The sequence below is a fragment of the Pristis pectinata genome, chromosome 8, assembly GCF_009764475.1.
Source record: "Pristis pectinata isolate sPriPec2 chromosome 8, sPriPec2.1.pri, whole genome shotgun sequence".
Classification (NCBI taxonomy): Eukaryota; Metazoa; Chordata; class Chondrichthyes; order Rhinopristiformes; family Pristidae; genus Pristis; species Pristis pectinata.
This window is the reverse complement of record NC_067412.1, coordinates 32,029,454-32,056,491: the sequence shown is the minus strand read 5'-3', so window position 1 is coordinate 32,056,491 and position 27,038 is coordinate 32,029,454. Positions and strand designations below refer to the sequence as shown.

At 40.5% G+C, this 27,038-nt stretch overlaps 1 protein-coding gene across 1 annotated transcript in view; it reads left to right on the top strand.

Moving 5' to 3' along the window:
- Positions 1 to 27,038, top strand: part of LOC127573528 (apolipophorins-like) — a 56,300-nt gene that overhangs the window by 24,911 nt on the left and 4,351 nt on the right. Inside the window, exons 16-26 of the mRNA XM_052021838.1 lie at positions 688 to 892; positions 3,431 to 3,618; positions 4,983 to 5,080; positions 6,755 to 6,939; positions 13,122 to 13,324; positions 14,825 to 14,987; positions 17,434 to 17,543; positions 21,662 to 21,784; positions 23,210 to 23,351; positions 25,394 to 25,570; positions 26,672 to 26,795. Of these exons, the coding sequence (XP_051877798.1) occupies positions 688 to 892; positions 3,431 to 3,618; positions 4,983 to 5,080; positions 6,755 to 6,939; positions 13,122 to 13,324; positions 14,825 to 14,987; positions 17,434 to 17,543; positions 21,662 to 21,784; positions 23,210 to 23,351; positions 25,394 to 25,570; positions 26,672 to 26,795 (1,718 nt within the window). The remainder of the gene's footprint in view (positions 1 to 687; positions 893 to 3,430; positions 3,619 to 4,982; positions 5,081 to 6,754; positions 6,940 to 13,121; positions 13,325 to 14,824; positions 14,988 to 17,433; positions 17,544 to 21,661; positions 21,785 to 23,209; positions 23,352 to 25,393; positions 25,571 to 26,671; positions 26,796 to 27,038) is intronic.

The window sequence follows — 27,038 nt, the reverse complement described above, 5'->3', positions numbered from 1 at the left end:
AAAGTGTGTTCAGGAGATCCAATATGAAAATTGCAAGACTTGACTAGGTAACATCTGTTTTCTGGGGGTCAGGTTGGGAAGTAACATTAGCGTGCATGAGGACTGCTTCAGTGACCTCCCATGCAGGCCCACAAGACCCAGTACAGCAGTGAGTTCATTGGAGGGAGGGTCTGCCAAACTCTGTCGGGAGTGGGCAGTGTGAGCGAGTGTTTGTGGAGCGGTGCACGGTGCAGCCATTGCTGCCGGATAGAAAGCTGGTTAATAGCAGGTGAGGTATTCCAGCCCTTCCTTCAGCCCAAACGTAATGTTAAATAACAGCTTTAAATCAAACACAGTGGCATCCCAGCCTTCAACTTCTGCCAGCTGCTAAGTATTTTAATTCTTCTAATTGTCTTGTGTGGACCTGCATGGAAGCTTACTCTTGTTTCAATCTTTGACGCATTAGTAACACAACACAGAGTATTTTGGGAAAGCACACAATCACCAAAAACCAAAGGCAACTATTATTGTGTTTTGTCAGCCTATTAGTTATGTTAAGTTCTTTCATCACTTTCATGGAGGTGCTCCTGATTCACACAACAGTAGTTTCGACAACAGCTATGATCTAAAACATGTCCATCTGAGCTTCTCAGCAAGAGTACTACTGCCCTGAATGTGGATGCTGAGAAGGAATTTTATTCTACGCAGTTTCAAGATGCTGACTTCCTGTATGATACGTGTGGTTGGATGCTAAAGCTATCACAGAAAACAGCAGATGTTATCAAGAATAGCGGTAGATCACTTCGTCAGTTATGGAAGCTGAGCAGACTGAGACAGCTATTGCTCCATGTTGTTCCATTGTACCTCGCAAAGATTCAAGAAACATTACAGCAGTTACAAAGAGAACTAAAAAGTAAGTAAAGACTCATAAATGAATTGCATTAAAACATTGAACGGATGCACCTGGGAACATTGGATTTCCTGTGTTTCACACACCCATTAGAAACCCTACATGGCTATTCGACTATTGCTTTAGGTCCCCCTAATTTCCATTAAATTGTGGGTACAATTCACTTACCTGTTATTTCATTGCTGTCAGTTCAGCTAGCTGCTGTCTTAATCAGATTGCTACCAGGAAGCCTCCCCAGAACCAAATAATCAAAAGTAGGTTAAAAACAGAAACTGCTGGAAACACTCAGTAGATTTCAGAGAAACAGAGTTAACATTTCAATGTGAAGATCTTTCATTGTCTGACCTGCTGTTTCCAACATTTTCTGTTTTTATTTCAGATTTTCACTTATTGATGCTTTTTTCTCCCTTGTTCTGTTTCCCATCCCTTTCACCTAATCACCCAACATAAAGGATGAAAATCTACTGTGGTATTGAAATCACTGTCTAGCCTTGATATTGATAATGTGGTCCATAAAAAAGCGCAATTTTAAAGGATGTGCCTGAATGGAATTTCAGACCTCATGAAGTGATTGCTTGATATTAATAGACTTTTGAATGAGATCATTTAAGTAAGATTCTGCTCTGAATCTACATGCATAGCAAAATGATCTTTAAATCACACATACTTCTGAGCTGTAGAGTTAGGATGACTAAGGCGCTCTCTCCAAAGTTCCTGACCAAACAACAATTAAACTCCTAAGGACATGCAAATCTATTTCATAGCTCAAGCCCCGTAAGCACTGCCTACATTCCCACCTAGTCCTACACTCCGGCCCTCTACCTCCAGACATGTTTATTCCTGCATCCCAGGATTGAGTGGCAACTGAACTTCAGTAAACACAGTGAGGAGGCCCCACTCCTTAAGTGCCCTGAAAACCCTTTGACAGCCAGCAAAGCTGGGGGTCATTGCCAGTGGTGGGGGAGAGGTTACTTTGCAGCTCTAAAACCTATAATTGATCTAATATTTGGAGACATTTAAAAACTATTCAGGTTGAAGTAAATAATTAAAAGATCATTCTTTTAAATAAAATAATCCACTGTAGAAATGCAATTAAGTAATTAAAAGCAGTAAAGTAAAACAAAACAATTTTAAAAGAAGTGACTCCTGCTCTGCCTCCTCAACCTTTGCCATATAGTAATCATAGAGATGAGTGGAGTCACAGATCCTGCTCTGGGTCAGACTTGGCACTCACAATCTACGGCATTGAGACCTTGCATTTTACTGTCTACCTGCGCTGCACTTTCTCTGTAGCTGTGACACTTTACTCTGCATTCTGTTACTGTTTTACCTTGTACTACCTAAATGCACTGTGTAATGTATTGATCTGTATGAATGGTATGCAAGACAAGCTTTTCACTGTACCTTGGTACATGTGACAATAATAAACCAATTCCAATTTCACAGGTCAGCAAAGTGATGGATTCAGCCACAGGTCTGAGACTGCCTTCAGATTCAACAGCTGGTTGGAACCATTACTAACAGCCCGATTTTCCATGCTGGCAATGTTTCCAGCCTGCTGGCCAAACTCTATGACCTGTGTGCACCCTAATGCTCATCTGCATACTGGACTTGGTGATTCACTGTGACCTCGGCTCAATAACAGGAAAATTGGCCTCATTCACTTAGCTGCCCTCTGAGTAGCCATAGGGTAATTCAGCATAGGAACAGGCCCTTTGGCCCAAATCGTCATTTCAGGAGACACAGTGGTGCAGTGGGGTAGAGCTGCTGCCTCACAGCTCCAGAGACCCAGGCTCAACCCTGACCTCCAAGCCGTCTATGCGCATGGAGCCTGCACGCTCTCCCTATCACCATGTGGGCCTCCCCTGGGTGCTCTGGTTTCCTCCCACGTCCCAACAACGCGCAGGTCAGTGGGCTAACTGGCTGCTGCAAATCACCCCCACTGTGTGAGTGAGGGGTAGAATCTGGGGGGAGTTGATGGGAATGTAGAGGGAACAAGCTGAAATGAGTGGGGGGAATGGGATTGCTCTGTGACCTGGTACAGACTCAATGGACTGAATGGCTTACTTCTATGTTGTAAAGAACATGAACATGCATTCTTTCCCTCAACAAGCCCTCCTAGAAACCTTCAAATGAATTCTTTTGCTGAAAATGTATAACATAATAACTCCACCTAATGACAACCCAATTGTTGTCACCGTAAAACTGCAACAAAAATGTGCAAAAAAGGCACAGTCATTGAGCTGGAGCCAAAAATATATCAGCCAATGCAGCTGCCCTCCTGTGACTGTAGGAATTTAAAAACAACAGCAAATTCCTGTCTTTCCCATTAACATCATTTGCAAAGGGAATAATTGAGCAGGGGTGTACAGCTTCAATTAGCTTGTTTGGCCTCCATAGGTGGGAAGGCATAATTATAGCAGAATAAGTTTTTTTATTATAAATGCAGACTAGGAAGCTATAATGGAATTGGTGACAATTACTAATAGCAAATATAATCTTGTGCAAACATATTAACAGCTAAGGTAATTTGACTTTCAGAGCCTATAGCTACTCTGAAGGAGGCTTACCATGATGTGACACTGAAGGAACTAGACCAAGAATGGAACCAGAAAATTGAAGAATACCTGGAGAAAATTCAGTCTTTTGTACCCACAGTGGTTCAGGATACGTGGCTGCTGGAAAAACTGCAAAGAGTGCTTGATATTACCAAGCAAGCATTTGATTTGGTAAGTGTAATGAATGTTGCGTAATGGAAGAGAATACACTGTGTCACTAATACTTGGTTTTGCATTCAGATTTTTATAGTAGTGAATTTTGTTTTGATTCCCAGTTCGTTGATCTTGATGATTATTATAAAAATCATGGTCAGTGCTGTAAAGTAAAAATAGTTAGATACTCTCTCCCAATTTCCACTTCTCTTGATCGATGCATAATTTGGCTGACTGCATCAACTTTGCTGCTTTTACGTTATCACTGTCAATCAAAGCTCTGCATTTGGTCTACAAAGACATATGAAAACTAACATTGCAGGAACTGGTTGTGGTAATACACGACCCTTACCCTAGAGGCATTTGTGCAAATTCCAACATGATTGCAACAAATTACTGAAATTTTAGCATTTAGGAAGTGGAAAATCTCTCAGGACCACTAAAACACCAATAGTAGCAGCAGCTATGTAGAAATGGGACGCCACAACCCTCAGAAAGAGACCAAGTTAGAATGACTTTGAGTAGACAGTTGATTTTCAGTAGCACTTTACATTTGCTGAGTGATCTGTTTAGATAACATTAAGAAAAATTACTTCACTCACATCTGTTTAAGAGCAATTCATTTGTTAAGGCATTGGGTTAAGGGCTGTGTGCTTAGGTATTTCCCATTCACCTGTCTGCCTTCCATATTGGTAGAGCATGATTCAGGCTACATTATTCTTGGAACAACCCAACAACTGGCATACCCAGGACACCTTGGTCCAAATTTCTGATGCAAAGGAGGAATGACATCATCAAGTGAATTCCTGTTTGGGATAAAAGGATATAATGCCCAGTTAAATTTCATGATTGATGTGACTTGACTTGGAAGTTATTGCAAAAGTCAATTTTGCCAAGTTAAATTGCCTTTAATTGTGCTGAGAAAAACTAATGATACATAATTGAATTATATGTTGAGATGAAGGGTCTTGACCCAAAACATCGATTGTCCATTTCTCTCCTCAGTTGCTGCCTGACCCACTGAGCTCCTCCAGCAGTTTACTTTTTTGAATCACTTGTTAACACACCAGGCAGTATTAGAAAATCTGTATCATGGAGGTGGATATTACGTCTGGATTAATCAGCTGATTTTTGAGCAGTAGCAATTGAGAGCTATGAACAAGTGGCCTCTGACTTAAAAAAAACAGCCAAAAACATAAAGGCAGTATCTCATGAAGTAAAAGGCATGAAGACAGGCTTAACAAGTCCCAACATAAGATAAAGTTTTTCAGTGTCCTTAGTCACTCATCTACACTTTTCCATTCCATTTCTACCATTGTCTAACTGTTCCTGACATTAGTCCATTTCTAATGAGGTTAACAACTTTCTTCACACCCAAACAGGCAACAAACCAAACAGTGAACTGGGCAGAGGCAAAAATCACCAAAGCTACAAGCAGGATCCAAAAGCCACTTGCAAATTTCTACAAACACTCGTCAGAGTAAGTACCAAGAAATTAAATGCCGCCTCCTCATGTATGTATTTCTGTTGAACTTCAAGTCAATAAAATTTAGTCACATGGCACAGTTTGGTGTCAGCACTGTGCAACTGGAAAGCAATGTAACCTGAAGAAGCAAAAATAGAAAGTGCTGGAAAAACTCAGCAAGTCAGGCAGCATTGTGGTTCTGTACCTTTCATCAGAACTTGACAAAGGTTTGCAGAACCGGAATGTTGACTGATTATCTTTCTGCAGATGCTGCCTGACTTGCTGAGTATTTCCAGTATCTTCTGTTATTGTTTCAGATTTCTAGCATCTGCAATTTTTTTTTATTTTTCCTTAACCCAGAGAATACCTGTATTTACAACCATTTCCATCCCCATCCCCACTCCACACTGAATTGCATGTCCCAAAGCCCCCAATACTCATCTAATTCCCAATCATGCAACCCACGATTTTATCCCACATTTCCAGCCTCTCATCCCCCTTCCTCCTCCTCCTCCCCCTCCCCACATCTTAACAGCATCCTCCCCGACTTTCTCTCCTACCTCAGCCAGCCTCACCGAATCTCCAATCTTGTTCCTGGGACTTGCCCTGAAACACCCACCCTTATTCACTGCACAAGCTGTCCCGGTACCCCCACATTTCACCAGATCTGTGACGGACCTCCCAAATCCAGTCCCTGGTGAGGATGATCAGATGGCCTATTTTCAAGCAACCAACCCTGTGATGCCTGGTGACATACAAATTCTTTGGGTGCCCTAGAATTTCTGGGCAGTCTTACCTTCTATTTATATTGATGCAGAAGGAGGTCATTTGACCCATTAGGTCCTTGGCAGCTCCCAGGGGAACAATCACATTAGTCCCAGTTTTCTTCGTATTTCCTTGCTTTCCTATAACTCTCTCTCTCTCACACGTGCTCATCAACCTCACTTTTGATTCTTTTTGCTATTACCTTGTACAAAGGAGTAATTTACAGTATCTAATTAACCTTTGAGATGTGGGAGGAAACCAGAGAACCCAGGGGTCATGAGGAGCACAAGCGACTGCCCACAGAAGTCCCCTATATGTGTCTTCCAAAGAATGATTATGTCAGCCAAGGCATAAATGTATCATACCGTCCTCTGTTAGAAGTTCCATTCCAGAGCTTGGAGCACATACCTGGGCTGATATTTAGTGAAATTTGAAGGAATGCTGCACTGTGTGGTAAGGTCCCATGGATGAATATCAATCTCAGAGCCCATCTGACTTCTTGAGGATGATGGGCAGAATAGCATGGTGTTATTTAAAATAAAGCAGATAAGTTCACTCCGGGTTTTTCGGTCAACATTATCAGTCATTGTCACCTGAAAGCAGCTAATCTAGTCACTGATCTCATTTCTGTTTGCGGCCTATTGCTGTGTGAAGTTGAATACTTTCTTCCTGTGTTACTTTAATTATACCTTAAAATATAAATCACTGGCTCTGAAGTATTTTAGAGCATTTGGATGGTGGAAATGCTGTTAAAGACAAGTGTTTTTTTTCAATATTACTGCCATTCAACAAACCGTAGTAGTAACATTTGAGAAGCCCAGTTTCAGATTAGTTTGTGAGCATGGGTTGCAGATAAATTCAATTTTGTAAACTCAATTATTTGTACTCTTTCACTCTTTCATGTATAATGGGTCTGTTTTACAGAGATTGCTCTGTCGTGGTGAATGTGCCTTTGTGGCCCTTGGGGAAGCAACTGTTTGATGTGGCTAATATTACCAACTACCTTGTTGAAACCAAGCTGATAAAGGCACTAAGGAGCCTGTACAACATAAACTTAGTAGCAGAATATTACAAACTTAAACGCAGGATAATGGACACCCCTTTCGAACGTAAGTTTTTACTCATGTAACAGATGTCAGATAGAGGACTTCAAAATAACTTGTCACATAAACCACTTCGAGAATTATTGAAAAAAAAATTGGAGGAACTCAGCAGGTCAAGCAGCACCTGTAGAGGGAAATAGACAGCTGACATTTTGGGGTTTCAACCCGAAACGTTGACTGTCCATTTCCGTCTACAGATGCTGCCTGACCCACTGAGTTCCTCCAATAATTTGTTCTTTAGCACCAGATTCCAGCTTCTGCACTCTCTTGTGTCTCCATGAGAATTTTTGAAGTTCACTATTAGTATGAATTCCTTTACCTATAAAGATGGATTTGTTTCAAAATATCCATTAGTGATGCTGCTGTAAAGTGAGTGAGGCTGACCGTGGGATTCAAGTACTCACTTCCCCACCTCAAAGCCTACCACTTTCCTTTCAAATGGTTTCCATATATCTTTTTATATACAGAAAACACAAATGACATTAATTCACAGTGAGTTGAAACTTCTTTTCAATCAACTGAGCCAAATATGGTTGGGAACACTAGAGAAACGCTGCCACTGGCTAAAAGTGATCAAGAGTTTCAAATGACCTTGCACTGAAGTTAGAGCAGTGAAAAACATCACCATAGTATTTTTTTACTCCAATTAGCTTTAAACGAATATTTGAAAAGCATAAACTTGGTAAATTGTCTGTCAAAGAAACACTGAGCTCAGTTTACAAAAGAGCAAAATAAATGAACATAGAAAGAACTTCATATGGATTTCTCATTATTATTGCAATATTATTAAGGAAGAAGTTGCAAATTACCAAATCCGTTGGGATGGTCTCTGGCAGGTTTCCTTGTTTCTGTACCATTCCATACTGAATCACCCATGTCTCGCAGTTGCATCAGGCAGCACTACATTGTTCATGCACCACTATGGGGGAAAAAAAAAGTGAATGAAAATCATACAGCAAGGAAACAAGCCCTTCAGCCCACTGCCTCCATGATGACCCACCAAGCATCCATTTACAGAAATCCCATTTTATTCTCCCCATATTCGCATCAATTCTGCCAAGATTCTACCATCACCACTATACTTAGCTACACAATAGGGGAAATTTACAGTGGCCAATTAACCTACCAACCTGTATGTCTTTGGGATGTGGGAGGGAACCAGAGCACTTGGAGGAAAGCCACAGGGAGAATGTGCAAACATCTCACCAACAGGACCAGAGGTGAGGATTGAACCTGGATCACTGGAGCTGTGAACTCAGCTCATGGATTGCTAGCTCCCATCTTATTTCTGAGGTCCTCTGCCCTGAACATTTGACACTCCAAAGATCTTTGACCTGTGCAGTGGAGTCCAAGAGTGTGTTACCATCACCTGGACACCACTGCTGAACTTCTAATGGGGACTGAATGACCCTCGTGCCTGTAGAACTCTCATTATGCTTGTGAACCCTCTTAAGCTCGCTTAATGCTGACCCTCTTAAGATCTTCTTAAGCGACCCCCTCCCAAACCTCCCCCTAAGCAACCCCCATCCCCGCAGCATTGTCCCAGTCCACCCCAGGTCTAGCAGCACTCACCCAACACCTTTACTGATCAACTGTTCGAACTGGCCTGACCCCTTACATCACTTGGTAACCCCTCACTGCTAACACTTACCCCAATTGTAAATTGTTGCCCCTCAACTACTGACCCACCCCAATCCAACCCCAGATGCCAAAGTGCACCTCAAAATCATGATCTTCAACCCAACTGCCATCAACATCCAATCAAGATCTTCTAACTTATCTGCCAGCAAACACCCAATCAGAAAGCCCAAACTCTTGATTAGTCCACCAACACCTCTGGATTCCACTCCGCCACAGTAATATTGGAAGTCCATTCATGCCCTGACCTCCACATTCCCACAACCAACTCTCATCTCAATCCCTCTATTCACTGACCTGATTTTCACCCCCTTCCCCACCACCTCCCCTCCCGGGCCTCTCAACCCAATATCAGATCCCAGATTTACCTCATATTTCCTTTGTGCTGTCTGCCCGAGGCCAGTCTTTCTGCTGGGCTCCTAGTCATACAACACAATGGCACAGCTGGTAGAGCCGCTGCCTCACAGTGCCAGAGATTCGGGTTCAATCCTATCCTTGGGTGCTGTCTATATGGAGTTTGCATGTTCTCCCTGTGATTGCATAGTTTTCCTCCCACATCCCAAAGACTTGTGGGTTGGTAGGTTAATTGGCCACTGTAAGTTGCTCCTGGTGTGTAGTTAAGTGGTAGAATCTTGATTGTGTGTGGGGGGGGGGGGGGTGGGAGTTGATGAGAATATGGGGAGAATAAAATACAAGATTAATGAAGGATTAGTGTAAATAGGTGGTTAAGAGTCAGCATGAACTCTGTGGGCTGCAGGGCCTGTTTCTGTGCTGTAAGTCCCTATATGACCTGTTGACAGAAGCAGTTTTACCCCTGTTTTAGTTCCCTACTTTCATACCCTGTCATGTTTCCCAATTCAACACTACAGCTTTTCCCAGTCATGAGCTCAGTTCTGATATCTGACCTTGTTTATTTCACCTGAAACTACATACAATCTGATTCAGTCCATCACCCCCTTTGACAATTTCTCATCTGAAATAAATGGGAAGACAAATCCTACAAAGGAAGTGCTGATAAAAGTCAGGGGGTTTAATCACTCGAACATCCAGAAACACAGTGAATGGAGAATATTGTATTTTAAATGAATATAGCTAAATGCTACAATAACCATGAGACATTTCCCAGTTACAGAAGTACAAGAAAATGGACAGGAAAGAAATGAGAACCCTGAAAGTTGTGATGTTGATGAATCTGAACACCTAGAGATAATAATTAATGAGAATAAAATCTATAATTGCCACCCGCAGACTACCCTGGTGTTAGCCTAAAGACATTCTGTCGTTATCAGTGGGCTGACCTGCACAGACCAAATGGATTTTGCATAGAGACACAAGATAAAGGGTCTTCACCAGAAATGTTGACTGTCCACTTCCCTCCATAGATGCTGCCTGACTTACTGAGTTCATCCAGTGCTTTTTGTGTTGCTCCAGATTCCAGCATCTGCAGGATTTTGCATAGAGCTGCTACTCTGTAGTCAGCATAAGGGTCTCTAGCTCAGGCTGATAAAGGTTGTTTGCCCAGATCATCTGCGTAAAAGGATGATTTTGGCATCACATTCTGGAGCTGGATTACTTCCCTGTCTCCTGTGTGATGGGGAAGGTGAAAGGAAGAAAGAAGGTCGAGAGAAAGGAGGTGTTTGAAGAAATAAAGAGGAGGTATAGAGGTGGGAGGAAGAAGGAAGAAATGGCTCTAAGCTGTAGTCTGGATACTTCTGCTCCTTACAGAGAGGTTGATCATTTCTGAGGGAGGAGAATGAAACTGTTCTTTATACTCAATGATTTAATGTGGTTTTCCATTTCAATAAAGAATGACTGATCACTGTTAGTGCCGGATTGAGGATATATGTTTGATCCAAGCTTGTTGCTATTTTTTCCCACAGTTAGGTTATTTGAAGTTTGAGATTCATTCCACCAGTCTCATTTTGAGAAAAGGAAAGGCTTCAAATTTAATTTACAGCCATGTTAAAATCTCAACGTTGGCGGTGGGTGGAGTATTTTTACAGCTTCTAGATATTTCTTCTCCAAGGCTGCACTGGGAGATGAAAGTAGATCTGATGTGTCAATTGCTCAATGGTGGGATGTGGCTACAAGGTTGTGGGCACAGGGCTAGGGAGTGAGAGAGTGGTTTCTATATGTGTGCTGTACAGTTTGAGAGTCAGACATTTGTCAGCAGATTCTGCCTGATTTTCTTTGGAATACCACAACTTTCAGGGTTTCTCATGGAAATCTTTGTATAAGTTAACTGAAAGTAAATTGAAAGTTGGAGATTACACTGAAATTTTTATAGTGTCCAGATGAGACCAACCATGAACATTGTCAAGGTTGGGTGTGAAGACTAGAGGGAATTACTGTTTTCCTGGAGGCGTTGGAGAAAAGAGCAACAAGTAACAGAGAGGATGGATAAGACAAGTGTGATTGATGTATAAACAAATAACTCTTTAAAAAGAAAGCATCAGATAATGTACAATGTAATAAATCATATGAGTGAAAATGAAGCTCATGAGATTGGTTGAGTGGTTACAAAAAGTAAGAGAAGAAGCAAATGTTTTTCTCAGACTGAAATAGTGTTGCTATGGGGCCACTGCTCTTTTTGATAGATTAGCACTATACAATATACAGTGTTCACACAGCAGTGCTCACCATTATTCTTAAAGAATGTAGCAGCCATTGGGGTACGGAGTTCCCCTTTCGCTGTGGCTTTGCATCTTATTGTCTGCCTGATGTGCAATCTCTCTGTAACTATTCTGCATTGTGTTATTGTTTCCCCTTGTACTACCTCAATGCACCATTAGAATGAAATGATCTGTATGGATGGTATGCAAAACAAAGTTTTTCGCTGTACCTCAGTACATGTGACAATAATGAACCAATTTACCTGTGCTACCACTTTTACAGATCCTTAAACTTGTACACCAAGGTCCCTCTGTTCCTCAATACTCCTTAGGGTCTACCATTCATTGTGTATATTCTACCTTCATTTGTCCTCCCAATGTGCATCACCTTGCATTTATCAGGATTAAATTCCATTTCCCATAGCTGTACCAATCTTACCAATTGATTAATAACATTCCATAACCTCCAACTATCCTCCTCACAATCAACTGCACCTCAAAACTTCATGTTATCTGCAAACTTAGTCATCATACCTCCTCCATTCATGTCCAATTCATGTACATAACAAACAGTAAGGGTTACAGAATTGATCCCTGGTCACGGGCTTCCAATCATAAAAACAACCCTCCCCTATCACCTTCTACCTCCTATTACCAAGCTAGTTTTGGATCCAATTTGCCAACTTGTACTGGATCCCATTGGCCCTCACCTTTGGGCAGACTCCCTTGTTGGGAGCCTGTATCTATAGGAGGAAGCAAAACTGCTCCGTCTTTCAGAGCTGGTCCTGCATGGGTCTGTTCCAAAGATAGAGCTTTTTCTTGCCACTGGGGATGCTGGGTAAAGAACTCCCCATTGTACTGATCATTAAAAAAAACCTACAATAATCAATTTTTAAAACTAGAACACCTACAAAAGAAAACAGCTGATGGCAGACTCTAAATTGTCATAATTTTCAGATTACATTGAGCAATAGAGAAATACAGCGCAGAAACTGGCCCTTCAACCCATCGAGTCCGTGCTGACCATCATCCAGCTATTTACACAAATCCCTGCACTGATCTCGTTTTTCATTCTCCCCACATTCTCATCAACTCTCTCCAGATTCCACCACTCACCTGCACACTGGGGGCAATTTTCAGTGGCCAATTAACCTACCAAGATGCACGTCTTGGGATGTGGGAGGAAACCAGAACACCCAGATGAAACCCACGTTACAGGGAGAACTTGCAAACTCCACACAGAGCACCAGAGGTCAGGATTGAATCTGAGTCTGGAGCTTTGAGGCAGTGACTCTCTTAGCTATGCCAATATGCATCCCTATATATCAATTAGATAAAGTGGGTAGATAGAAAATTTAAATTTAAAAGTTATAACAGGAGTTTAATGAGGACAAGTTCAACTGGTGACAAGACAACTTGGGGCAAATGACCAAGAACATTTCTTCACTCCAAGGGTAATCGACAATTGGATTAAACTTCTGGGAATAGTTGAAGACCTGTGGATTGTTTTAACATTGAGTTGTGGGGTCTTATTGCCTTTTCTATGTGGACAAATGAGTTCAACTGATTATTTTGCCTTCTCCATTGATACTAGCCTCATGGTTCTCACTAAAACAATCTCCTGACTGATGCAGAACCACACCTTCACACCATATGGGTATCCAGTTTTATGCAAGCAAAGCACCACATGCTAAGCTAATTTATAATTCTGTAGCATTAGTAACATTGAGGTAGAATGGTAATCATAACCAGTAAAATCCAGTTTTCACTTATTTTCAAAACAGTCTTGGCAAGAGACTTCACTCCATGACACCAGAGGGGAAAGACGTTCTGTAGTTATTCAAAGTCTGTTTTTAATTTAACAAAAAAAAATAAAATATTAACATTCAGAGCAATGCTGTATAAAATCTTGAAACTCTTTCCTCAAATGTTTCATAGATCAAGCCCTGCTCATTGGAAGCAAACATTACGTGACATTTGATGGGAGGATGTATGACTTTGCCAGCAAGTGCAGCTTTCTTTTAGCTAAGGATTTCCAGAGGGACACATTCACTGTGTTACTGAACCACGAGAATGATGGCAGAAACTCGCTTCATGTGGAAATGAATCAGACCACCATTGATATTTACCCAGGAGTAAAGGTGAACAAATTCCTGTCACACCCACATCAATATATAGCATCCTTCTGATTGGTATAAGAATCTCCTCACAAGAAACAACTTGAAAAGTTGTACTAATTGACAATGTGCCATAGTGTTGTCTTTGGTAGTGATGTTTAAAAGGTCAAAGCCTACCTCAGAGAAATTTGCTTTTGTTTACCAACTGATACTTAAAATTTGTCTTTTTGTTCTCAGGCAGTGCTTCGAGATTGAGGATAACTGATTGAGTTTATGTGGGTTCTGAGGTGGCTGATGAAAGAACCGCAGATGCTTCTACAGAAGGGCCGGGTGGGTGGGTGGTGTGCTACTTCTCCCATTTATGCAGGGTGTCTTTGTGCTCACAATGTCTGGACATGAGGTTCTCAATACCTTACCAAATACTCCTCCTCCACTTCGAGCAGTCTTGGTCCAGAGATTCACAGGCATCTTTTTAAAAGTAATATTAGATGTCACTGAATTATACTCTCAATTCAAAGTTGCATATTTTCAATTGAAATCATTGCAAAAATGTTTGCTGTTCTATTTTATTGAAATTACTTCATGTCTCAGATAATTTACCTTAAAATGTATCTTTTAATTAACGGAGTGGACTCTAGTATTCTATTAACAGAGAATCAGAGTTATTGTTTCTGATCAATGACCTTTCACCCATTCTGACGAAGGGTCGTTGACCTGAAACATTAATTCTGTTTCTTCCTGCACAAATGCTGCTTGACTTGCTGAGTATTTAGAGCATTTTCTGCTTTCATTTCAGATTTCCAGCACTTTTGTTCTTTCTTCTGCTTTTCCAGCATTCTATCAATGGATTTGCTCTTTATAGGGTGTCTGTATAGTTAATTCATTTTGTTCTTTTAACGAAAAAAATTGTGTGAGAATTCTCTACCAATAAGTGTAATTGTACTAACATTTCAGGTCAATGACTTTTTGTGGGAAATGTTTGATGACCTGAAACTTTAACTCTGTTCCTATGTCCACAGAGAATCCCTGATGTGATGAGTATTTCCAGCAGTCTGTCCTTATTTCAGATTTGAAATGTCTACATTATATTGCTTTTGTAGCACTATTCTAGTAACTGATAGTAAGAGTACCTTGTGCTGTAAATGCATTTTTTAAACAACAAGAATATTCAGGTCATCACACAATCCTGTTGTTATTCTTAAACCTCAGCTTCCCTTGAGCTTGGCAAGTGTTTCATCTTGCTATGCCAATGTGTAGTTGAGTTGCAGATAGCACTGCAGTGGGTTTACACTCAAGTCATAACATGAAATCTATTCCATTATGGCAATATTTGTAACTGTGTCATGGCCCATTTCCGACCAAGTAGTGTAGAGGGTTCAATCTTATCTGCCTTAACATTTTATACACACTGTTTATCTTCTCTAGAGCTTTTTAGATTTCAGATTATTGTGTTTATTAAAAAGAAATAGAACAATTAGGAAGTACAATAAAAAATAAAAATATAAGACAAGTTGTTTTCCATAGGTTGAAGAGAATTGCAAAGCCGGTGAACTGCCTCTGGTGAAGAATGGAGTGACAGTCAAAAGGGATCTTAATGAAGTCAAGGTGTCAGATCAAAATGGAGTTACTGTATCGTGCGATATGCAACATGAATTCTGCAGTCTAACTCTTCCTGGATGGTATCATGGTTAGTGTTAGGAATATTAACAGTCAAATATGACCCTATTAAAAAGGATTATTTCTCGCTGAAAGCTGATGGAATGTTTATAAGTGTCTTAATAGACTTGATAAACACAATCTTTACCCATATATTTAGAAGCAATGCCTTCCAATGCTAGATTATTTTGAATGACACGGTATTTGAATGGAACAAATAAACAATTTTAATATCCTGTTTAATATTTTTAAAATATTTACTACAATTGCATTTCAGAACAATTAGATCTTACTGTCTTTCTAGCTGTAGATAATTTTCTCTTAGGCTGGTAAATAACCCTGCTGTGATTCAGTTCTATTTTAGAATCTAATTATTTATGCAAAGGATGCCTATTTTTATACCTGATAACAGATGCATCATTTTTTAAAGTAGTAATTCTTAATGGTAATTGTAATTAAATCACAAGATTATACTTGGTTCTTTAACCTGATGGAGGTCTCTAGTTCTCAGTTATCTAAAACATTGCCTATATGCTAGGTCGCACCAAGTGTTATTCACCTATTATGCATGAGCTTGCTGGCTTGTTTTGGATCTCAACTAAGCAGCACCCTCTCTGTTAAAATTGTTATCCTTGTTTGCAAATTTCTTCAAAGCCTAGTCCCGCCCTATCTCTGTTATTTTCTACAGCCCTAATATTTCTGTCAAGGTATCCTCCAATACTGGTCTCTTGAATATCCTTTGTTTAATTGCTTTGTTGCTAGCCATGCTTGCAAGACTTCAAGCTCTGGAGCTCCCTCCTTAAAACACTCTCCCTCTCTTTTAAGAAGCTCTTTATAACCTTTTTTTTGACCAAGTTTGGATCATCTGCCCCAATGCCATGTAAGGATGGTTTAGAAGAAGAAAAGGAGACCTAATTGAAACTCTGACAGGGTAGACAGGCTGAATGTGAGCAGGATATTTCCCTTGTTTGGGATTTCCAGAACAGAAGGTCACAGAATCAGGTTACATGGCAGGAGATTTAGGACTGAGATGAAGTCAAACTTCTCTCAGCCAATGGTGTACTTGTGGAATTTTCTACCGCAGAGGGCTGTAGCAACTAAGTCACTGAATATATTTAAGAAAATTAGTACATTTTTCCTTATGGGCCCTGGTGCAAATTTTTATTTGATAACACTTCTGTGAATTGCCTCAAAACATTTGCCATGCCAAAGGTGTTATATGAATACCATTTATTGCTATTATGTCTCAGTTATAAGTGAGCAGAGTTTGACTTTTGAAGGCCTTTGTGTGTGACTGCATTTGATACATGGTGCTCTTTGCAAAAATCAAAGCACACTTGGTGTGTGGTACAAAGTAAAATTCTGCAATAAAACCTCGCAGAAACATTCTGACATTTATGAGCCAAATGTTTAGATTGATTTAATAGCAGCAAGTAGTGAATTAAAATAGGGGGAAAAAGATATGAAACCACTTAACCATTAAAGAGGAAAATTGGCCAAGGCATCAACAGCTCTACAATCCCAAAATAGATGACAGACTCAATGTACACATCAAAATGTTATTTTACAGCTTTAACTGCTAGTAAAGTGCTCCTGCCCACAATCTGTGCATTGTATTCTAAGATGTGTGGCATCTTCACAGCTTGTGATTTTAGTAGCGCTGTGAAATTTTCCAAAAAATGAGTGGGTTTTTTTTGTTTCATTATCTCTGTGATGTTTTATTATAAAGTTGAAGGCCATAGAGTTGATCCATTAAAAAATAGGACCAGGTATAGGCTATTTGGCCTTTCAATCCTATTCTGCCATTCAGTACAATCATGGCTGATCCTCTATCTCAATTCTATATTCCCGTTCTCTCCTCATATCCCTTGATGTATTTTGCATCCAGAAGTCTATTGTCTCTTCCTTAAAGATATTCAGTGACTTGGCCGCCACAGCCCCTAATGGTAACGAATTTCACAGGTTCATCACGCACTGAGTGAACAAATTTCTCCTCATCTCAGCCTTGTAACCTCATCTCAGCCTTGTAACCTCACCCCAGCAAGGGGAAATTTCCTCACCGTATGCAGTTTGTCTAGCCCTGACAGAACTTCGTAAATTTCAATTAGATTGTCTCTCATTCTTGTAAAGTCTTGTGAACAGACTTGCACGCACCTTCCCTTGGACAAGTTTCCAGAGGATGACTCATGGCAGGAGAGCTCCACACTCACAAAGAGCCAATGCCAAACTTTGGTCGTGAAATGCAGAAAACCAGAGAAGAAAATCCCCCAACAGGGTTTAGGCAGGAAAATTGACCAAACCTAGCTTAACATTTTATGCCTCCTTAAACAATTATAATCAGTACAGTTATAAATTCGCCATTTTTAAAATCGTGGCTCTTTTTAATAATCTGACACCCTCCTGCCATTAATCGTAAAAATGCTAACTGAAGAAAGTAACTTGACAGTTAGTATACTCGTGTTTACTTGTGTTTGTAGGTATATCAGCTGGTCTATTTGGAACTAATGATAATGAAGCTGGAAATGAGTTCACTCTACCCAACCATTCACAGGCAGAGAATGTGCAAGAGTTTGCAGAGGAGTGGCAGGTAAAGTATTGATTCCAAAACACCAGGAGAGGTTATAGTCACTGTGGTTCTCTAATAAAATTGCAACTGTTATGCAATATAGATCTGAAACACACCCACAACCAATGCTAGTTTTGTTATATTAACTAATGTGATAGACTAGGGTGCCTATTGTCAAAGTGCTGCAGGTAGTACTGCTGCCTCACAGCTCCAGTGCCCCAGGTTCAATCCTGACCTCAGGTGCTGTCTGTGTGGAGCTTGTACATTTTCCCTCTCCTTGCATAGGTTTCCCTGGGTACTCCAATGTTCTTCCACTTTCCAGGGACGTGCTGGCTGGGAGATTGATTGTCTATTTTAAGTTAATCTTATTGTGGGTGGGTGGCAGGAGAATGAGGTGGCTGGGATTGATGGGTGTATGAGTGAGAATAGGTTACCAGGAATAAATGGGGGAATATGACTGACGCGATTGTTCCGTGGGCAAGCATAGACTCGATGAGTCAAATGGCCTCCTATGTTGTAAGAAAATATGAATATGAAATATGTAAAAGGATATTGTGTCCAAATCTAAAAATTATAGCCAAAGTCGAGTTTATTGTCATGTGCACAAGTACATGTGCACAGGTGCAATGAAACACTTACTTGCAGTAGCATCACAGGCACATGGTATCATATAAGCAGCATTCACAAGAAAAACATAAATTATACCCAATTTTTACAAGAAAGAACACAATTAGAACAAAAAAAAAGTCCATTTTAGTGCAAAGTGATCAGAGTGATCATGGTGTTGCTAAACTAGTGATTAGGGTTTTGCCGGTTGGTTCAAGAACCAAATGGTTGAAGGGAAGTAACTGTTCTTGAGCCTGGTGGGGTGTGACTTCAGGATCCTGTACCTCCTGCCCGATGGTAGCTGTGAAAAGATGGCATGGGCTGGATGGTGGGGATCTTTGATGATGGATGTTGCCTTCTTGAGGCAGCACCTCCTGTAGATTCTACCGATGGTGGGGAGGGATATGCCCCTGATGTATTGGGCAGAGTCCACTACTCTCTACAGCCGTACCAGAATATGAATTATTGATTGTTGTTAAGTCAAAATATAAATAGTATGTTCAAAGATGTGTCAGAGTAAGTGTGTCAGAGTAAGTGTGTCATGCAAAGATAAATGCCAACATACAAATTTTACAAACATTAATAATTTTCCCACCCAAGTTTGTGTAACCCTCACACTGACAACTGCAACAGGGGAGGGATGAAAAATCATTGACCAAAAGACCACCCACAGGATTAGAAGAAAGCCGCAGGCGTCGAGACATATATATAAAGTAGTATTTGCAGACTCTTGTGGATAGGGAGGTTGAAGTCAATGAGACCCCTTTATAGACTCTGAAGGAACAGTTCCGTTCCACCAGGCTTGAAGGTGTCTACAGAATACCTCATTTCAAAATAAGATGAATTCCATGATGACTTAGTGGCACGGGAACCATTTTGCATTAATGAATAAAAACGTCTTTGGAGATTGGTAGGAAGTTTCCATGCTTTCAACGCCTTTCATGTCAATCAACGAGATGTAAAATTCTCCTCATAAAAGATTACAGTACAAGAAGGTAGCCATTAGTATATTGTCCATCTGCCAGCTCTCTGTCCACTCATTTAATCTCATTTCCTTGTCTTTCCATTCCTTTGTGATATGTTTATTCATTGACACAAGAGATTCTGCAGATGCTGGAATCTGGAGCAACACACACAAACTGCTGGAGGAGCTCAGCAGGTCAGGCAGCATCTACGGAGAGAAATAAACAATTGGCATTTCGGGTCAAAACCCTTCCTTATTCATTGCTCTCTTTATAGCTTTTATAGATTTTTCTTGCATTGTCTCTGGCAACATTTTTGCAATTATGACCATTTTTCCAATAGAAAAATTGAAAGCACAGATTAGGTTTAATATTGGATTTATTTTTAAATAAAATTCTTCACACAAAATTATGGATGGTGGCCCAAACACTACCAGCCACAGAGTATTGTCGCTCGCCCCGTTGCTGCTGCATGCTGGTTTTCCCCAAGACTAAAATTTGGTAGTTCATTTGTTTATCTGAATAATTAGTTAAGCCCTATATTCAGCGTTATAAAATTCTGTAAAGAAGAGAAATGGTGAGAAGAGGTTAGGAAGGCAGTGGCGGAAAGGGAGTCTTTGGGAGTAACAGGTTCAGTAAAGGACAGGAGGCAGTGGAGAGCAAGATTTCTGATGTTTAATTAAATAATTAATGTAGGGTAGTGCACTATATAAATTACTTTTCTATCATTGCAGCAAGATAAATTTTTACCAATTTCAGAGTAATTCTCATTAAATCTGTTTTTCTGTGGGTTTATCTTTACAAGCTGAACAAGTCATGTCTTGAATGATAGCCTCTTTTGTGAAATGAAGAAATGAGATGCAATAAAAGACGGGAGTATCCAGTGCAGATCACTGGGGATCTGATTATGACACTTGCCAGTCATGCTAATATATCAGTAGATACAGGGCAATGTGAGCCAGCTCTAATACGATGCCTAGATTGTTGAATGGAACAAGTGACATTAACAAGGCCAAGGATCTGTCTGGAACAGACCTGAGACAAAGTGCATTCCTTGTGCTGGTATCCTCAATGTAAAAATCAGATGCCTGAAAATTGGTCAACCCATTTAAAACTGCATTGGCAAGATGGGCTATGGCAACCGAACCGATGTTCCATGTGAGGGCCTTCTGGTGGGAATTTCAGTCCTCCAGAAAGCCAAAGCATTCATGGATAGGCCTTGAGCACTCAAGGGTATTCCTACTTGGACCGCACCTTTGAAGAGCGTGAGAAGGGAGTCCGGTGAGGTTGAAACCAAGGTTGAGTTTAGAATTTCGTGGTGTAAAGAGACCTGGAGGTGGGGAGAAGAGTTGGGAATTGGAAGGGGGGAGTTGGGCCCAATTGATGGGTAAGGGGGAGTCAGGGTGAAGATCTGTTGTTGGGGATCAGCGTGGATAGACTTGGTAATCAGGGAGACAGACTTGGGGATAGTGATCACATTTGCTCTGTCGTCAGTTTCTCTGAATTTGTTAATTTACTAGGTGTGACAACTATTTGACCAAAGAGAAAATTCATCAATACATTTAAAAATAAATTTCTGCTCTGAGCTTTTAACTATTATGTTTTGTGTACACATTTTATCAGTTTATATTATGGTCCTTTTGTTTCTGAAGAAAACTAAACCTACTGAATAAAACTGTAAAATGATGTAATATTATTTATTTCCCCCTTGCGTGGAATTGCATCAGTCACATAGAAAGTGCCATTTGGAAAAGATCAAGTGTAGTTTAATTGCCTGCCACCCAATTCTCCTCTGGAATATTTTTTCTTCTGGTTGTTAATTTTAAGTATAAAATGAAGTATTCTTTCAGAACACATTCTCCTTTTACTTTGGTTCTGTACAGAAAACAATGTTCCAATCATTATACGAAATCTGATCAATTAAAGTTCATTCTGGGGCTGGTTTGGAAATCTTGCATCATAATGTGCAAGAGGAAGCCTGGAGAATTGAAGTTCAACTGATTTCAAAGCATCAGTGTGCTAACATTGAGATGTTATCTTGCACAAAGCCATGTGTTTGTGACACATGTCATTCAATGCATTAACAACCACAAAGCTCTTGATCTGACAATGAATGGAAGACCATGGCATATCATTCTCTTGGAACTATTGAAGTCAACACCTTGTATTTGAGAAGTGTCATTTAATGTCCAGTGAACAATGAAACCAGTACTGAGTGGAGATAAACCTTTGACCACTTTCAATTTGTTTCACTGGCTTTGTCACTGCATGACATGCAGCTATTGAATTTATATAAAGCTTTCTGTGTTAACAAACACATTTTATATTGTCATGTTGCATGAAAACATGCTGCAATTTCTGCAAAACATTCAGCCAAACAAATCTCATGAGTATTGTACGTTTGTAATCCATCAACAACTGTCCCTTGTTCAACACTATCAGACTAGACTAGCATAAGCACGACTATTGTACTAATGACAGTTGAGCACAAAATGCAGTATATTCTTCTAAAAACTGCAGTATTTCTTTCTGTTGAGCCGTGTTAACTATCTTTTTATCCATCTCCAATAGATTGATGCAGTGTGCCACACTACAGACAAGAAGATTAAGCAGTGTTTTGGCAGTGCCTTTCAATACTTCTGCAAAACCTTATTCAAAGGCACCTATTCACCTCTCAGAAACTGTTTCAAAGTGGTAAGTCACTGTATAATGTTGATGTTGTAAGTGCTCAGTTTAATGTACCTTTTGTCCTTAACTCTCATTAATTAACTTTTCCTCACAATACATCACCTGAAATTAAGATGAGTGTCAACTGTCCTAAATCTGCACGGACCATGATCCCACCAGAATTGTAGTTTACCACCTTCTCTCAACCGCAACTGGGAAGGCACCTTGTCTGCTTCAACCTAGGAGGGTCATGTATCATTACAGGGGTATATAGGGCTGTGTGGCCCAATCCTAATCTCACATTCTGCCTTGGGAGTCTCCAACCTGATGGTCTCAACATCGATTTCTCTAACTTCTGGTAACCACACCCCTTCTTTTTCTTCCCCCCCCCCCCCCCGCCCAACTCCTTTGTCTTCCCTTATTCCTGTGGCTCCCTTCCCACACCTTGATGACCTGCCCATCTCCTCTCCTCTCCTCCCTTCCTCCATCCTTTATTTCTTGGTCCGCTGCCCTCTCCTACCGAATTCCTCCTCCTTCAGCCGTTTGCCTCTTCTACCTATCACCTCTTAGCTTTATTACATCTTCCTCCCTTCCCCCACCCACCTACCTTCCACCTCTCACCTAGACTCGCCTATCACCTGAACTCACCTATCCCCTGCCTGTGTGTGCTCCTCCCCCTCCCCCCACCTTCTTATTCTGGCTTCTACCCTCCTCCTTTCCAGTCCTGATGAAGGGTCTCAGCCCGAAAAGTCGACGGTTTATTTCCCTCCATGGATGCTCCCTGACCTGCTGAGTTCCTCCAGCACTATTTGCGTATTGCTCCAGATTCCAGCATCTGCAAAATTTTTTGTGTTCAGCTGCTGCAGTCTGGTGGGGTGAGGAAGATATTGCTTCATTACTCCAACCCCTTATTCACAGGAGATTCAATGTGGAGTCCACAAGGTGGAATGATGAGGGGATATAACAAAATCACCAGGATCGAGGGTGCATATGTGGCCTGGAACTCTGGTGGGATCTAGTGGCTCACTTCAGGAGAGTGGTGCACCCCTTCACACTGCCCTCGACAGTGCTGCTTTCCACTGTGGCTAGGAAGGATAGACATCCTCCTCTGATGAAAGGGATCGCTATTGAAGTCTTCCTAAAACTCTTGGAAAATGCAGGCCCTGGCCAGGCCATTTCACCACAGCCCTGCTGGAGGCAGTATGTGCACTGCTTTGAGGAAACTGATATGAAAATAATGAGTGACAGCTGAGGGAGAGGAGACTGGTTGAAGATGGAAGGACTTGAAACCCTTTGTACCTGCCCTGAGGCAAAATTGAAAATTTAAAGTAGTTATATGTTGATGTTAATGTGTAATACAGTCATCAGATCTTTTGATGTATACTTTGGTTATTAATCTTTTTCTGGAGATTTTGACAATGTAAGAGGTGTGTATTTCTGCCACATTTTCAGGTAGATCCAGCACCGTTCTATGACATGTGCCTGAACGATGTGTGTGAATCCTCGGATCTTCGGCCGGGCTGTAGCCTAGCAGCTGCCTTTGTCCATTTGTGCAACCGGAATTTTGTTCCTCTGCAAGTTCCATCACAGTGTGGTAAATCTGGCCAGTTTTCATATGATTGATTGATAAAGTCACAAAGGTGTATGATAGGGCTGACTTACCATGTGCTCTTGAAGCTAGCAAACTAAATTTTTACACCACTTTCTCAAAGGGACAGTTATTGATTTCTACTTCATGGCTGTGTGACCCCAAGTTTTACTTTTAAAGGTATTTTGTCAGTACCCTAGTGATAGGACCTCACCAAATCTCCCAGGAGGGAGGTAACACATTAATAGGCAGCATGGCTTGATTCAGACAGGGCGATGATTGATGGAAGAAGTCATTGTCCACTTCAGTCCTTGTTAGTCTACACAAAATGGTCTGCCTGAATTTCCTCAATACTTGTAAATTCTGCTTGTGGCCACTGGGTGGCAGGCCATTGACCATTTGAGCACAGGTTAATTGCTTGAGACCTGGGACCTCACCCATTACTGAATAGACCTTGTGCAACATGCATTCTAACAGCACACATCTTATAAAGGAAATGATCTAAGTCCAGGCTAGGTCTGGGAGCTCACAGGAGAGAGGGGGAAGAATCATGGATAGAAAGGATGGGTAGGGAGGGGTCAGCTGCTAATCACTGGTAATGGGTGTTGGGTGTGGGTTGCCTGCAATTATCAATTAGTTGTGATGGGTCAGAGGGCTGAGATTATTGGGCCAGGTTGATCAATTTGACAGAAAGTTGGGGGGGTGGGGGTAGGAGGAAGAGGGGGTGAAATCGAGTCAGGCAATGATCATAAGCTTGATAAACCTTAGAGCTGGTGAGTAATTAATTGAAAGAGAATTCCCAGTCCTGGGCTCCAACCTGCTCTGTGTGGCCCTGTTTTAAGACAAGTGCCTTGAGTGCATTGCTTGCCAGTGGATGCCACTGTGCAGATACACCAAGGAACCAGAATGAATATCATGATCCACATCATAAAACTGATTTTCATTCCTGTTTTCTTTGATGTTGGATCAGGTGGCAGGCACATAATAACATGGCACCATGATTTAATTTCTAGGCATTTACACTTATTTCCTGGTAGTTGGTAAAATACTCCAAAAATCAAAAGCCTAGAATGCAGAGTATTAACTTACCGGATAGATTTGAGGGATAATTACAGAATCAAATAGTCTTACAGCACAGCCTGCCTATACGTAATTGGAAAAACTAATTCATCCCAATCCCTGCTCTTTCCACATAACTTTGCAATTATATATCCATTACCCTACTGCCACTAAATACAGTTTCACTTTACTGGCTGTCACGACTATCATGATTTTAAACACTTCTATCAAATCTTCCCTATTAACCTCCTCTGCAGAATGAAGAACAAAATTGAGGTGCCTCGACCTTGGCACCATTCCAGTTAATCTCCTTTTGAAGTTTGCAGAGTGAATATTAAAAAATAAAGAGAAATATCTTCCTTCTGCTTTGATAATAGCTAACTAGACCAAAAGGAAAATGACACCCAATCTTCCAGTTTATAACATCAAGAGTTATGTGAATGTTTTGTGAAATAATTTTATGAAATAATTACTCCAGTGGTTTATTTTCAATTTTGTGATGGTTCTGATAACTATTTCAGAACAGCAACCAGACAAGGGGCATTACTAGTAATTCAGTAAACCTTGCTGAATGACCTGGAGACGTGTGTTCAAATAACAGCTGGGCAGTTGGGGAAATTGAATTCAGTTAATCTGAATAACTACTACTACTAGCAATGAAGGCTATGAAACTGCTAAGTTGTTGTTTGAAAACAAACCTTTAGAGAAGGGAATCTGCTGTTCCGTCCTTGACCTGACTTGTTTGTGATTCGAGAGTCATGGCAAAGTGGATGGCTCCTTATTGCCATTTAAAATGGCCTGGAAGCCATTCACTTCAAGCATCACTGTCTATGTAATGTTGTTGGAAATGACTAATATTATACCTCAAATCCACTGTGCAGCTCATCCCCATATCCTGAGAGTCCCTTACCAGTATCTACCAGAGAGGTTCAATCCATGGTGACGAATATTGTTGCATTGTGTCTTCTAACACTTTCTTCTTCCTACAGTGGCTGGAAAAGACAGTGAAAGTGTGCTAAACGATGATGTGGTAAATAGTAGACAATGGCTGACTATGAAACTAGCAGACGTTCTCTTTATTATTGAAGAAAGAGACTGCAATAAGCCTGTTATTGCAAAACTTCCTTCACTTATTAATTCATTGGTTGAAACCTTCAAGAAACAAGGTGGGTTTCCCCTTCTGTTGTAGTTTATTAGAATCAGAATCAGGTTTATTATCACTGACATATGTTGTGAAATGTGTTACTTTGCAGCAGCAGTACAGTGCAAGACATAAAGACATAAAAATTAAGCAGATGACTGGCCTGCTTGTTAAAAAGCGAGACCCAGTCAGGGAAATGGGCAGAGAGTGTCAAGGGATCTGGACAAGTGAATAAGTGGGGGGCTGTTATAGCCAATTAGCTGAGCTGTGGTTGGGATTTCTGTCCACTGGGACTACTTCTTCATGATTTCATCTTAATTTACAGAGCTAGAACATTGGAATATAGAACATGTTATACATGCATGTAACTCTTCAGATATATGTTGATCTTCCAACATCTGTAACATTATTTAACATTTGTAGCATCGCTGCATTATTCCATATCTTCCTTTCATTTTCATTTACTCTGTCTCCAATACATAAACTTGTGCAGAAATACCCAGAGTGAAATAAAAGTAAAAAAAATACTGAAAGCACTCAACAGGTCGGACAGCATCTGTAGAGAGAGGAACAGAGTTAAGTTTCAATTCAGAGACCCTTTGTCGGACTGGCTGAGTGTTTTCAGGATCTTCTGTTTTGTTTTAGATTTCCAGCATCTGCATTTTCTTGATTTTCAGTTACTATCAGTGAACTTTATGGCAAAGGTGACACAATGGGTGGGTGGGAAGGATTTTCCTGTCTATAACTTCTGAGAGGCAGCTTGCAGCGTTTCTTTTATCAGCATCACATCTGAGAAAATATTTTAAAGTCAAAATGGATGTTTCAGACAGAAACTGTTAGTGCCTGTAAGTTAAACCCCAACTGCTTTGAAGTATCATGCATGTAACCCTTAGGTTTAGGCCAAAATCAATTCTGGTTGCAGTTTAGGCTGTCATTATCCTCTCACCCTCAAATGTGCATTACTTTGAAATGAGAGATTGGATAGGCCAGGGTGTTATAACAGTTTCTAATAAATGTGAGTCTTGGAGTTTAAGACTGTAATGACATTAGAAGTTATATAAAGTTTTAATTGTATGTGTCAACTGGAGAGAATATGTCCCTTATGTGATTTTCACTTCTTTCTCAGGACTTTCAGATGTAAAATTTGGTTTCATTGGCTTTGGTGATGATGGAATACATGAGCAGCACCTCCTCACAGTGAAAAGTGATAACACAACCTCCCCACCATGGTACTTGGAAAAAGAGCTGAGGTAAGACTGTCAACTTAGCCATATTAGTGCAGTGAACACCTTTCAGGAGCCTTCTTACTGCTGAAGATAACCCTCTTACAAATTAAAATGTAAATCTACTCTTGTAACGAGTATACAATGTTAGGCTGTCCTTATAATAGAGGTTGGTAATTGTATAATAATGGTTAATAGAAACTGAATGTTTAAAGGAACATAAGTACAAAAGCTTTAAAATATTCAACCATTATTATTTGCTGAAGGTGT